The sequence below is a fragment of the Pongo pygmaeus genome, chromosome 9 (assembly GCF_028885625.2).
Source record: "Pongo pygmaeus isolate AG05252 chromosome 9, NHGRI_mPonPyg2-v2.0_pri, whole genome shotgun sequence".
Taxonomy (NCBI): Eukaryota; Metazoa; Chordata; class Mammalia; order Primates; family Hominidae; genus Pongo; species Pongo pygmaeus.
Genome location: NC_072382.2, coordinates 131,682,944 through 131,697,183, shown reverse-complemented (window position 1 = coordinate 131,697,183; position 14,240 = coordinate 131,682,944). Strand labels below are relative to the sequence as shown.

The 14,240-nt window shown below is 46.5% G+C and overlaps 1 protein-coding gene across 13 annotated transcripts in view; it reads left to right on the top strand.

Annotated features, from left to right (window-relative positions):
• NFRKB (nuclear factor related to kappaB binding protein) overlaps positions 1–14,240 on the top strand; it is a 35,275-nt gene that overhangs the window by 17,562 nt on the left and 3,473 nt on the right. For 12 of the 13 annotated variants that reach the window (XM_054440474.2, XM_054440473.2, XM_063671620.1 and 9 more), the window contains 12 exons: positions 581–641; positions 1,065–1,239; positions 2,484–2,590; positions 3,031–3,154; positions 3,368–3,447; positions 3,615–3,835; positions 3,954–4,224; positions 4,873–5,085; positions 7,700–8,467; positions 11,938–12,044; positions 12,819–12,954; positions 13,070–14,127. In XM_054440474.2, coding sequence (XP_054296449.1) covers positions 581–641; positions 1,065–1,239; positions 2,484–2,590; positions 3,031–3,154; positions 3,368–3,447; positions 3,615–3,835; positions 3,954–4,224; positions 4,873–5,085; positions 7,700–8,467; positions 11,938–12,044; positions 12,819–12,954; positions 13,070–13,195 — 2,389 coding nt within the window. In that variant the 3' untranslated portion in view covers positions 13,196–14,127. Of the gene's footprint in view, positions 1–580; positions 642–1,064; positions 1,240–2,483; positions 2,591–3,030; positions 3,155–3,367; positions 3,448–3,614; positions 3,836–3,953; positions 4,225–4,872; positions 5,086–7,699; positions 8,468–11,937; positions 12,045–12,818; positions 12,955–13,069; positions 14,128–14,240 lie in introns of those variants that run through there. The other variant, XR_010127670.1, reaches the window with a different exon arrangement.

Sequence of the window (14,240 nt, the reverse complement as noted above, 5' to 3'; positions counted from 1 at the left end):
CTTGCTGAAGGTTAGCAGCAGGACCCCAGCTAGAACTTAGATCTCTTGACTCTTAGTCCTAGGCTCTTTATATCACATTGTCCTGTGTTTCTGTTTCTGTCCTGGCATGGTTCGGTAGTTTTCTGACACCAGGACAGAGGCCTAGTCTAAGTGTGGCAGAACTTTTGCTTCATGTAATAGAGGTGTAGATCTCAAGCCCCTGGATACTTTCCCTGGAGGTAGAAAAACAACCTTTATCTAACACACCTGAAGCCCTTTGTTCCTCTAAGGCCGAATTGTTTGTTGCCATTAGAATGGACCTACTTAGCAGCAATATTGAAAGCAGTAGGTAAAGATGTCAGCCTCTTGCCCATCTCTCCACCCAGTACCTTTCTGGATTTCTAAGAATCAAGTGATTTTGGAAATACCAACAGGAGTTACTTCACAGGAGCTGAGAAGTGAGCTCTTCACCTTTGTAAGAATTGAGTGCTTCTCGAGGGACATCTTTCCATGTCACAGTGGGAATGGTTCTGAAGCAGGGGCAATGGGTCTGACACACATGCCAGCTCTCAGGGTTGATACAGAATTCTTTATATTCCAGAAGAACTGACTATGTGGTGCGGCCCAGTACGGGGGAGGAGAAACGGGTTTTTCAGGAGCAGGTAAGAAGTACCTAAAAGCCAGTGTGAGTCTCTGCCTCTGTGAGCCATGCAGAGAGACGCTCTGAGCCTGACTCTCCTGCATCTGCCTTCTTGCAAGAAACTCATACCTTTCCCCTTAGACCTTCTGTTGGCTGGGACTGCTTTTTGGGGGTGGAAACGGTGTGGGGAAGGGGAGTAAGAAATACTTGGATGATCTTGTCTTCCAGGTAGCTAAGTGCCTTCATATGACCTCCTTGTCCCCTGCTCACTGACTGGCTCTGAGAACCATCCTTTTCCCACTGCGGGTGGCTGAGCATTCCTACTATAATCACTTGTTCCTTCCTGTTTTAATTGTTCCATGTGGATCTGCTTATATTGTAAGGAAGCCCGAGAGAGAACCCCACTAATTCTGACTTAGAAGCCTTGTCCCTTGTCTCTTGGTAGGAGCGTTACAGGTATAGCCAACCCCATAAGGCGTTCACCTTTCGCATGCACGGCTTTGAGTCTGTGGTGGGGCCAGTGAAGGGCGTGTTTGACAAGGAGACCTCGCTCAACAAGGCTCGGGAGCACTCCCTGCTGCGCTCCGACCGGCCTGCCTACGTCACCATTCTGTCTCTTGGTAGGTGGCACGTGTTGATTATCAGAGATCCCTTTCTTCACCCTGCGGCTTTTCTCTTAGCAGCTCTGAACCCTGTCCTCCCCTTACCCCTTCACCCAGGGTAGGCTTGGAGAACAGGCATAGTTTTTCAAAGCATTGGAGTTTGGGAGCTGAAGGGGACATCTTCAGCTCCCAGTCTTCTTCCTTAAGTCTGGGCTTACATTTACGTTTGTTTAGGAGTTGCTCCCAGACCAGCTAACTAGGTTAAATACAGGAATTTGCTTCCTCCAGGCTATGCTTCATTTAACAGTGAGGATTCTTACCTTTTTGAATGCCAGGAATCCCTTTGGCAGTCCGATGGAACTTGTGGACCCCTTCTCAGAATTATGCTTTTAAATGCATAAAATACAGTTACAAAAGAGACCAGTTGTTTTGAAGTAGTTATCAAAATGTTAAAACAAGTTTATGGTGCAGAAATATGTGTTGTTACTATGATGTTATATGACAAGATTTAGCAGGAGGTCTGACATTTCTTGAAATTTCTGAGTAGTGATGAGTATAAATGATATTCTTAGCTATCTGCAGTAGCTGTAATATATGAAAATGTCTGATTTCTATTACACCATCACAGCACTGCAGTATATGGTTTGTTCCCTTTGTTCATAATTGAAAGAAATGCTTAATTTCAGTTTAAGATGTAATTTTGCTTCCCACCTGAGTTCACAGGCCCTCTGAATTCTTAAGGTGTTACCTGAAAGTGACTCTTAAAAGTGTATAAGGGCTGGGTGCGATGGCTCATGCGTGTGATCCCAGCACTTTGGGAGGCCAAGGCAGGTGGATCACCTGAGCTCAGGAGTTCAAGAGCAGCCTGGTCAACGTGGTGAAACCCTGTCTTTACTAAAAATGCAAAAATTAGCTGGACATGGTGGTGCACGGCTGTAATCCCAGCTACTCGGGAGGCTGAGGCAGGAGAATTGCTTGAACCTGGGAGGTGGAGGTTACAGTGAGCTGAGATCACGCCCTTGCACCTCAGCCTGGGTGACAAGAGTGAAACTGTGTCTCAAAAAAAAAAAAGAAAAGTGTATAGGGAACTCCAGTGGCTGAGCTGCCAGCTGCTGGAGGGCAAAGGGCACCTAATCCGGCATCAGGGAAGGTAGAGGAGCAGGAATCCCAGGGAGCTTTGCCCACCACTGCAGGTAGGGGAGGTTGTACCTCCATAGGAACCTTGCCTGACTTGTGGACTGTGTGCTTTCTCATGTCATCAGTTCGGGACGCTGCAGCTCGACTGCCTAATGGAGAAGGCACACGGGCAGAGATCTGTGAACTGCTTAAGGACTCCCAGTTTCTTGCACCGGATGTCACCAGCACTCAGGTAGGACGGAGAAGAGATTACTTTTGCTTTGTTCCGGAATGGATTTAAGAAAACTAATTAGGAAATACAAAATACAACAAATTTTAAGAAAACTGAATGAAGTGAAAAATACACCGTGAAAAATGCATAGTGATCAAAACCCTTGCTGTTAGTGAAACACAAATTTTGCTCTAGGCTTTCTTTTAGCTTATGATAAAGGGCAGGCTGGTCACTTACTTCACAGTATCCATACAGTAAAAATAGATCAATATCTCAGTAGTCTTACAGCATTTATTGTCTCATCAAACGATTTGGTGAACTATTGAGAATACGCAGCTAGGCTGAGATAGAATCTGTATCAGCTGCGATTTAGATACAATGCCATTTTTTTTCCTAGAGTCCGAATAACTTCTGTTATCTAAGCTTGACTTGTTTCTTATTTCCCTTTGTCTGATTTGTAGGTAAATACAGTAGTGAGTGGTGCACTGGATCGGCTGCATTATGAAAAAGATCCTTGTGTGAAATACGACATTGGACGAAAGCTGTGGATCTACCTGCATCGTGACCGGAGTGAAGAAGAGTTTGGTGTGTGAGGCCTCTGGGCACTGTGTCTGACCAGACTGGGGATACTTTCTGACTTTCTACCCCAATTCCATTATTATTTTCATTGGCATATAGGTAGGACAAGATGGTAGAGGCAGGATTCAGTCCACCGGCAAGCTGTTGGTTTTTAACAAAGCCCCTCTTTCTAGTTTGCTAAGGTTAAACTCTGCTGAAGCTTGCCCCTCTTGTTCACAGAGCGGATTCACCAAGCACAAGCAGCTGCAGCTAAAGCCAGAAAAGCCCTTCAGCAAAAACCCAAGCCCCCGTCCAAGGTGGTAAGTGACCTCAGGAGAGTGTCTGCCTTAGGGATTCTGGGATAGAGGCCACTGAGAGTAGCTGCTCGGCTTTCACTTAATGTGGGGCATCAGGAGCTGTAGGGGCGTTCCTTCCTTTAGGGGGATCTTCATGACACCAGGTGAGTTTTCTTTGTCTTCCATTCTAGAAGTCCAGTAACAAGGAGAGCTCCATAAAGGTCCTTAGCAGTGGCCCTTCTGAGCAGAGCCAGATGAGCCTCAGTGACTCCAGTATGCCACCCACCCCGGTCACACCTGTAACCCCCACCACACCAGCATTGCCCGCCATTCCCATCTCCCCTCCACCTGTATCGGCAGTGAACAAAAGCGGCCCTTCCACAGTCTCAGAACCAGCTAAGTCTAGCTCAGGGTAAGTTCCTCCTTTTCTTCAGCTTTTTCCTCCTTTTTTTCAGCTTTTTCGTTCTAGAGTCCTTTTGTATGCATGTCCTAAGTTTTTGTTTTTTGTCTTTCCCCAATGTTCCTCATAGTGTTCTTCTGGTGTCTTCACCAACAATGCCACATCTGGGAACAATGCTTTCCCCAGCTTCCAGCCAGACTACACCCAGTTCTCAGGCTGCTGCCCGGGTCGTGAGCCACTCTGGCTCTGCTGGACTGTCTCAGGTGCGAGTGGTGGCCCAGCCTAGCCTTCCTGCTGTTCCCCAGCAGTCGGCAGGGCCGGCACAGACACTGCCACACATGCCAACAGGACCGCAGATCCGGGTTCCAGCCACTGCCACACAGACCAAAGTAGTGCCCCAGGTAAACAGGGAAGCTGTGGTCATTAGGAAGCAGGGATGCAGACCCAGAGGTGGGCTGATGAGTCAGATGGGCAGTGTCTGGGTAAGGACTGGGGAGCCATAGATTATTGCTACTGGTGATGACATTCATCGGAGTAAGCCACTTAATGTTCAGAGCTGTGTAAGCATTTTTAGATAGTGTGTTTATGTGTTGGGAATCAGATCTTCAGAGCAGTCTCGTGGTTTCCGCAGGACCCTGACATCAGGATCTTCGTAGAGGCGGGTTGTAAATTCAGACCTTTTGAGTCTGCATCTCAGGCTCCTCCTGCTGTGCCTCTAGTCTTAGCTATGCCATGAACTAGTTGTGTGAGTTTAGAGAACATTTGTATCCTCTTTGTCTCAGTTTCCTTTGCTATAAAAGGGGTAAGATAGTATTTGTCCTCAGTGTGTAGGAATAAAATGAGATGTTAAATGTAAAATTCTGAAAATTAAGATATACACAAATGAGACATTTACAGTGTCCATTTTAGAGAGTGGTGTGCCTTAAGTACTGTGGGATTAGAAGCTCTTTGAGAGCAATGCTTCCTGGGTGTGATGAGGGAGACTTGCTTAGAGTGCTGGTCTGCATCTTAGAGTCTAATTAAGCTCTCGGCCTCATGCCCTGAACTAGACAGTAATGGCCACTGTGCCAGTCAAAGCGCAGACTACGGCAGCCACTGTGCAGCGGCCTGGACCTGGGCAGACAGGGCTCACGGTGACAAGTCTCCCTGCCACAACCAGCCCTGTGAGTAAGCCAGCCACGAGTTCTCCTGGGACCTCTGCTCCCAGTGCCTCCACGGCTGCCGTCATTCAAAACGTCACAGGACAGAACATCATCAAGCAGGTAGGTGGGGCTCTTTCCAGGTGGATCTCAATCCTTCATCCTGGAGTAGGGACCACTGGAGCTGGAGGTTCTTGGCCAGACTGCATGCCCATGGGAAGAAGATTTGTCATCTTCGACTCTCAGCTTATAGATACTTAGGCGTGAGTTCCCACCAAAGGCAGTGCAGCCTTTATAGATGCTGAAGAGATTTCTTCTGTTTTGTTCCATTTAATTCAGCATTTAGTAGTCGAGTTTCTGGATTTAGAATAGACTGTTCATGAATTTATTTAGTTAAATTCTCGTGGCCATATTTTATTGGCTTCTCAGTTTACCACTCGTAAAAGTAGAATTTGCTTCTACTTTCTTGGTTGTGAATGTAAAAGAATAATTATCGAACTTCAAAGAATTGTAAGCAGTATAGCAGCTAATACTGAAAGGAGTGCCTCCTGTGTGCCTGCACTGCGTTAAGCATTTTTTGCTTGTTAAATAGTCTAATCTTCTTAGCTCTGTGGGGTAGGCACTCTTTATTATTTACAGATGGAGAAATGGAAACACACAACAATAAAGTAATGTTTTTTTTTTTTTTGTTCAACAAACATTAAGCCAGACATTGTCCTAAGTATTGGAGATTTAATGGTACATTAAACAGACTTAAGTCCTTGCCCTCGCGGAACTCGTATTCTCATAGAGCTAAGGGACAAGTACCTCAGTGTGAGATAGTAATAAATGCTATGCTAATCAGTAGGCAGGCTCAGGGGTGGAGAGCAGTAGTGTGTTATTTTAGCTGCAGTAATTGGAGAAGGCCTCTCTGGGGAGGTGACATTTGAAAGAGATGAAAGAAAGAGCGTGCCATGAAGTGATGATTGGGAGATAAAACATTCGAGGCCCAGGAATGGCAAGTGCAGATGTTTCGTGTCAGGAATGTGATTGAGGAATGAGAGGAAAATCATTGTGGCTGGAGTGTAGGGAGCAAGTGTGAGGGTGTTAGAAGACGAGGATGGGAGAGGTTGCCAGTAGATTATGTGGTACTTTGAAGTTAATTTAAATGTGAGCGGGAACCACTGGAAGATGGTGAGCAAGGGTGACTTGATCTGGTTTACATTTAAAGAAACATCCACCTGCTGGGTAGAATGAACAATGGGGGACAAGAATGGAAATGGGGAACCCCTGTAGGAGGCAGTGGCAGTCGTCCAGGTGAGAGGCAAGGCTGCCGTAGATTGGAGTGACCATTCATCGGAGGTGGAGGGGAGTAGTGGGGTCTGGATGTGGTTGAAGGGGGAGCCAGTGCAGTTTGCTGGTGGCTTGAGTAGGGGTCTGAGAGGAGGAAGGTGAGAATTACCCCATCCATGGCTTTGGCTTGGGTGCTTGGATAGGTAGATGGTGGCATCATTTATTGAGGTAGAAGAAAATTGAGGTGTGGAGACTGCAAGACAGAAAAGTGTGGTCGGGAAGGTGTGAGGTGTAGTGGCAGCGTGAGATGAGACTCGGTGGATCAGGATAGTGCGTGGGCTTCACTGGGCCAGTGGATTGGTGGCTTTTGGGGAATGGGTTCAAAAGAGAAGGCGAGGGAGTGGAGACAGTGAGTATGATCGGCCTCTGTACTCATGGGTTCCACATCCTCAGATTCAGCTAACCATGGATTATTTGGAAAAAACCACAGTAAAAAATAACAATACAATAAAAAATAATACAGATTAAAAAACCAATACAATATAGAAGCTATTTACACAGGATTTACAATGTATTAGATATTATAGGTAATCTAGAGATGATTTTAACTACACGGGAGGATGTTTGTTGGTTTTATGGAGATAGTGCATTTTGTGTAAGGGACTTGAGCATCTGTGGATGTTAGTATCTACCTGGGGGCGTCCTGGAACCAGTCTCTCGCACATACCAAGGGGTGATTATATAGGTAGTTTTTAGAGGAATTTTGCTTCTGAAGAGCAGAGAACTGGAGTTGAATGTGGAGTGGAGTAGGTAGAGGGAGGTGTAGAGTTAGCCAGCATTGGTTGTTATTTAGGATGGGAAGTATTACAGCATGTTTGCATTCTGATGGCCGTAGTCCAGTAGAAGGGAGAAGATCATGCCACAGAGAGACGAAGTCCCTGAGTAAGGTTAAAAGGCTTGCATCTGTTACACATGAGGGAATTGGCCTTAGGAGGTGGGAAGCCAGGCTCAGTTGTACACCTCTAGTCCCAGCTACTCAGGAGACTGAGGCAGGAGGAACATTTAAGCCCAGGAGTTCGAGGCTGCAGTGAGCTCTGATTGTACCACTGCATTCCAGCCTAGTGACATAGCAAGACCCCATCTCAAAAAGTCCTTTTCTAGGTTATAGATGTGTACAGAGATACTGATAAGTAAAATAATAGATCTTGGATTTACCTTAATAGAGTCTAATTCCTCCCCCACCACAGTGGGGAGGGATAGCTAAAACCAAGTATTAATTTTTGAAGCTGGGTGAAAGGGTATAAGGGTTTGTTATACTGTTCTTCACTCCTGGGAATGTTTGCAAAATAAAAAGTTAAAAAAAAAATACAAAACATCTACCCATGAAACGGAAGTTTGTCTAGTTGTATTTTGTAACCGGTTTACTATTGTGAATCCCTCATCAGTGCTGCTTCTCCCCATCCAGGTGGCAATCACTGGGCAGCTTGGTGTGAAGCCCCAAACAGGCAACAGCATTCCACTCACAGCCACTAACTTCCGCATCCAGGGTAAGGATGTATTGCGTCTGCCGCCCTCTTCCATCACCACAGATGCCAAGGGCCAGACGGTTCTGCGAATCACTCCGGACATGATGGCCACATTGGCTAAGTCCCAGGTTACCACAGTCAAATTGACACAGGACCTCTTCGGGACAGGAGGCAGCACTACAGGCAAAGGCATCTCTGCCACCTTACACGTCACGTCCAATCCAGTCCATGCAGCTGATAGCCCTGCCAAGGCCAGTTCAGCCAGTGCCCCTTCATCCACTCCAACAGGTACCACTGTGGTCAAAGTGACTCCTGACCTCAAGCCAACAGAAGCCTCAAGTTCAGCTTTTCGCTTGATGCCAGCTCTTGGCGTGAGTGTGGCTGACCAGAAGGGAAAAAGCACAGTGGCCTCTTCAGAAGCAAAACCAGCTGCCACGATCCGCATCGTGCAGGGACTGGGAGTGATGCCTCCCAAAGCAGGCCAGACCATCACCGTTGCAACCCACGCCAAGCAAGGGGCCTCGGTAGCCAGTGGGTCTGGAACTGTCCATACTTCAGCGGTGTCCTTGCCCAGTATGAATGCTGCTGTGTCCAAGACTGTAGCTGTGGCTTCTGGGGCTGCAAGCACCCCCATCAGCATCGGCACAGGAGCCCCCACCGTGCGGCAGGTCCCTGTCAGCACCACGGTTGTGTCCACGTCCCAGGCTGTGAGTAACTAGTGGTAAAGCTTAGGCCTTCTTTTTAGAAAACTTACTCAAGGCTCAACTGCCCATTACGCGAGAAACTCCCTAAAAACTAGGAAACTTCTTTTTAGGAGTGGAAATTAGAGGCCCTAAAAGCACCTCATTTACCCCAAATAGATTTATTTACTGATAGACTTGTTTTCCTTTGAAACACAATTTATCAGAGTATAGTACATGCATACATTCTTTTCAAATGGTAAAGAGCAGTACAGACAAAATAAAACCTGACCACGTTGCAGCTCTCCCTTCATGAAGACTAATTGCTGTTGGTAGTTCGGCATTTATCCTTCTAGTCCTTTTCTTGAGCATTTTCATACATGTACACGTAGTTTAAAAAACATCCATGAGAGACTATATATTCTGTGATTTGCTTTATTTGTTTATTTTTGAGATGGAGTTTTGCTTTTGTTGCCCAGGCTGGAGTGCAACGGCACGATCTCGGCTCACTGCAACCTCCGCCTCCTGGGTTCAAGCGATTCTCCTGCCTCAGCCTCCCGAGTAGCTGGGATTACAGGCATGTGTCATTATACCCGGCTTATTTTGTATTTTTAGTAGAGACAGGGTTTCTCCATGCTGGTCGCGATAATCCTGACCTCAGATGATCCGCCCGCCTCGGCCTGCCAAAGTGCTGGGATTACAGGTGTGAGTCACTGCCCCCGGCCGCTTTATTTATTTTTTAGAAATGTCTTGATGATCGTTCTAGGCCATACAAAGATATTGACTGGGGTCTTTTTAATGGTATAGTAACCCGTAGAAGGGGCTCTGCTAAAGGATGCGTTTCCACTGTTAGCCAGGCAGTGGCGAGTGTTTCTGGGCTTATGTGTGAACGTTTCTGAAGCGGAGAGTGCTAGCGCGAGCCTTGGGGGTGCACACGTGGAGAGTTGAGATACTCCAGCGGCGCTGCCTGAAAGGCCACATCCACATGTGCCCCTATCAGCAAGCCTCCTGTTTCCCCTAGACCTTAACCAGTGCTGATACATGTCTTTTTAACCTCACATACATGTCTTACTGGTGAAAAGGGGGTTCTTTTTTGATTTCATTTCCCTGATATGAGCGAAGTTGAGTATCCATTCATTTGGAGATTGGCATGTGCTCCCTGGTGAGTAAATCTTTGCCACTTTTGAGGTATTTGGCATTTTCATGTTGTTTGAGGTGGCTTTTTATAACATCCAGAAGATACGGAATCTGTGGATGTGAATTCTTTATATACATAGAAAATATTTTTTTTCCAGTCTGTCATCTTTTAACCTTATATATGGAGTCTTTTGCTGTACAGGTCTTTATAATTGTATCTAATTAGATCTATCAGCATTTCCTTTAATGGTTTCTAGGTTTCGTGTCTGTGTCTTCCTTACCCCAGGATTATAAAATGTTAACCTTTATTTTCATAAAATACCTTGAGTTTTAAAAAAAAAAGTATAATTGTTAATGCATTTGAAATATATTTTTGTGAATAGGATGAAGTAGAAATCTCACTTCCTAGTTTTCAAATTTGCCAAAATAATCAACTATTGCTTCCCCCACTAGCTTGAAAGGCTGCATTTATCATAAACCGAATCCCCGTATCCCCACACAGGTGTCTGTGGATGCATGTGTGTTTACTCTTCAGCCTCTAGGTAAGGAGCATTGTTCAGAAGAGGGGTGTGTATGGACAGTATAAAATAGAGTTTCGCTTTACTGAGGAAGCTATGTAGGAAAACCTTCATAAATTTGGATAAAAGCCAGAGCAATGAAGAAGGATATAAACATAAGTCAAATGAATACCCAAAACAGAAAATCTTAACATAGTGTGGTTAAAAAAGAAATAGTTGGTCAGGCGCAGTGTCTCACGCCTGTAATCCCAGCGCTTTGGGAGGCCGAGGTGGGCGGATCACCTGAGGTCAGGAGTTCGAGACCAGCCTGGCCAACATGGTGAAACCATGTCTCTACCAGAAATACAGAAATGAGCCGGGCACCAGTAATCCCAGCTACTCAGGAGGCTGAGGCAGGATAATCGTTTGAACCTGGGAGGCGGAAGTTTCAGTGAGCCAAGATCACGCCATTGCACTCCAGCCTGGATGGCAGAGCGAGACTGTCTCAAAAAAAAAAAAAAATAGTTACTTAGGTTTCTACATCATAGAAGTTGAAATAAGGAAGCGGGGAAAGTGCACTCACTTGATCCACTTTTGTTTCTGTTGAATCCCTCTAACAGAAAGGTTATATCGAGTGTCATCTGTCCTGTCATAATCAACCTGGGTAGGTGCATCTGGAGAGCATTTGGTGGGGCAGGACGTGTTGATGGTGCTTATTTCCCCCTGTCTAGTCAGCTTTTTAGGTAGTTCCTGAAGGGATCATTCTAGGCAGTGTACTGGTCTGAGATATTTTAAGCAACAAAGGCATTTTGAGGAAGAAAACAAAACCATAAGTAAATGTATCTGGGGGTACCATCTCAAGGTATTCTGTTGCCTGTTGCCCTCTTTGCATGCTTTTTTAACAGGCTCCAGGCTGTGGGTGAACCCCACGGAGATAGGTGTGGGGACCTGCGGTGCAGTTTTGCAGCTGAGTGCCCGTCTCCTTAGTGTTAGCCTGCCTCTGTGGAATGCTGATGCCCTCTCCCAGCATCCTGTCAGCCAACCCTCTTGAATTTTTTAAAACTCAGATTTAATTTACATAAGATTTTACTGCATAGAAATTTTATTACCAGTCAAGCATTAAAACCAAGGCCATCTGAAAACAGGTAATGCAGTGACCTATCTTAACCATCCTGAAGTCCCAAAGACTCTAGGCCTTCTTAGTTTCTAAAAAAAATTCTTCTTAGGCTTTATTAGCTTGGGGGTTGGACTTTTCACTTGATTGAGTTTATTATTAGTGTCCCCTAGCTAACCTCTCTTATCTCCGGGAGAAATGGAAAGCACCGGAGAGCATGGCCTCTCCCTAATCTAGCATGCCCTGCTGTTTGTTCCTCACCAGCGGCCCCGCACTCCAGTGAGTAGTTGTGCGCTTTAGGTATTAACTCTTGAGCTCCTCTGTCCTCCCTCGAATTTATTTCACCAAATAGTGATTGTGTGCCCAGCACTGTGCCACGTACTGAGGGATACAGAGATAAGCCTCTGTCCTCCAAGGAACTCAGAATCTTGGACTGTGCTAAAGCGAGGACAGACCTGCCTTTGTGATTTCGGTACAGGTTTTATCTTGTTGAAAGCGGATAGATGGGTTGCTGCTGCTTCTGGGAGCATGAAAGAGGAAGATAAAAGATCAGATTTCACCTGACTGTGGTATAGAAGTAGTTTCGTTAGGGTTTTCTGGGCCCAAATCTCAGGAGCCTTGAGACCCTGGTGGGTACTGGGGACTGACAGCATCTGTAGTGCTTGCTCCTCAGTTCCTGATGCCCTGGAGGTGACACTTGCTGGTTTTCCTTACCTCGTGTCTTACAAAAGCTGACTTCTTTTTTCCAGGGGAAGTTGCCTACACGGATCACAGTTCCTCTCTCTGTGATCAGCCAGCCAATGAAGGGCAAGAGCGTGGTCACGGCCCCCATCATCAAAGGCAGCCTTGGAGCCAAGTAAGTTGTATGTCACGGTAAAGGAACCCATTCGGGGCTGGAGGTGGCAGGCAGGGCTTACCAGTCCTTGTCACCGAGTGGCAAAGTGGCTGGTCTTTCTGGGGCCCTCCTTTGACACCTCTCCTTTATTGTGCTCATCAACAGTATTTATTGAGCATCCAGTATTGCTTTAGGTGCAGTGATTAAAACAGATGAAAATCCCTGCTGTTCTCCAAGCATACATTGTAAAGTAGAGAAATAATAAAAAAGCAACATGCATGGTGATACATACTAGAGAGAAAAGAGTGTGGGAAGTGCTAGGATGGGGCTCAGCTAGGTGTGAGGGAAGCCTCCCTTTGACATTTGAGCTCTGAACCTAAGCAGTTCAGGGAATGAGGGCCACCTGTGGCCTTGATTTAAACAGGGATAAAGGGCACGATGAAATCAGTCCGCAGTCTCCGGGTAGCTTGTGAGATGTGGCTATTGGGGGAGGGTTTCTTGCAGAAGTGCACACCTCTCTGGGGCCCTGTCCACTATTCCTGCTGGTCAGGGCCAGGAGTCAAGGGCCATTTTATCCAGAGCACTGGGGGCTTCTGGGATTACTGTCTTCTCCTGCCATGGGAAGTGGAGAAGCTGGAAGAAGGGTGGTCTCAGCAATTGGTTTCCATTTCAATCTGAAATGCTGGGATTTTCATTGGCACAGACCTCCCTGTTGTCCTTCAATACATGGCCTAAGTCTGGGCCAGAGAATACCCGCCGATAACGTTATACCTCACCCCTGCTTTCCCTCCACAGCCTCAGTGGGTTGGGCCGCAACATCATCCTCACAACTATGCCAGCGGGCACTAAGCTCATTGCTGGCAATAAGCCTGTTAGTTTCCTCACCGCTCAGCAGTTGCAGCAGCTTCAGCAGCAAGGTCAGGCCACACAGGTAAGGCCCAGGGCAAATTCTTGGCCATATCGGGCTCCTCTCTGATTCCACTGCTGTTCTTAACTGGTGAGCCCACTTGCAATCCATTGACCTGACCTTCTGTCTTTGCAAACAGGTGCGCATCCAGACTGTCCCTGCATCCCATCTCCAACAGGGAACAGCTTCTGGCTCCTCCAAAGCAGTCTCCACTGTTGTTGTGACTACAGCTCCATCTCCTAAACAGGCACCTGAGCAACAATGATTATGAGAGAGGATGGCTTCCATGAAAGACCATGCCTGGTCTGTCCTGGCTGAGAAGGGAGCCACGGAGGTTGCATCATTCTTTTAAGCTTGCCTGTTCAAGGCAGCCAGGCGGGGGATGATGGCAACAGTGGCCTGGATTCTGCTGCCACGTGCCGTAGTGGAGCACCCTGAGAAAGGTTCACTCCAGGGTTCCAAGGTCTGCTCTCTACCAATCTAGGAGAATATTCTGTTGAAATTGCAGGAATTACCAGTTATGTCCTACAAGCCAGAGTTCTGAGAGTAAGACCCCCAGGGAAGGCTTACCAGTTGCAGAGTGCACACAGCGAATAAGCTGGTTCTCCATGAGGATTGTATTTTTTGGCTTCTGGTCTTCTCCATGACTAGTGGTCTGGATAGGAGTTTTGTGTCCAGAAAATTTTATGTAATTTATTTTTTTAAAGAACCTGTTGTACATCTTTATCAGATATAAACTTGGGCTTTAGCCGCCCCCTCCACCAAACTGATGACTTATTCTTTTGACTAGAATGAGAAAATGGCAAGAATCTTAGTACGGTGGTAGCCAACTTGGTAACTGCATAGTAATCAAGAGGCTGTAAGATGGGAAGACATTGTAGGCAGCGAGGTAGAGTGGGTCCCCTGAAATGGGATTCGCTTGGTGCTGCCTGTTAAAGATAGGGGTGTTGGGATCTTGATTGTGGCCCCACCCAACTTTACCTGCTCACTTCCTCCTCCTTGGCAAGCCTGTTCACATGGACGTCCAGAGCCAGTGGATAGAGAGGAGGGGACTGACAGCAGAGGTGCTGCTTTTGCAGCACAAACTTTGTTGCAGTTCAGAGAGTATACATTCTGCTCTGCTCCAGAGCAAGAGTTGCAAACCAGGCCCTTGGGGCTGGCCATTTGTTTTTGTAAATAAAGTTTTATTGGAACACAGCCCAGACCCATTTGTGTTTGTATTATCTGTGGCTGCTTTCAGATTCGAAGGCAGAATTGAGTAGTTGACATAGAGACTGGATGGCCCTGAAGCCTAAAGTATTTCCTATATG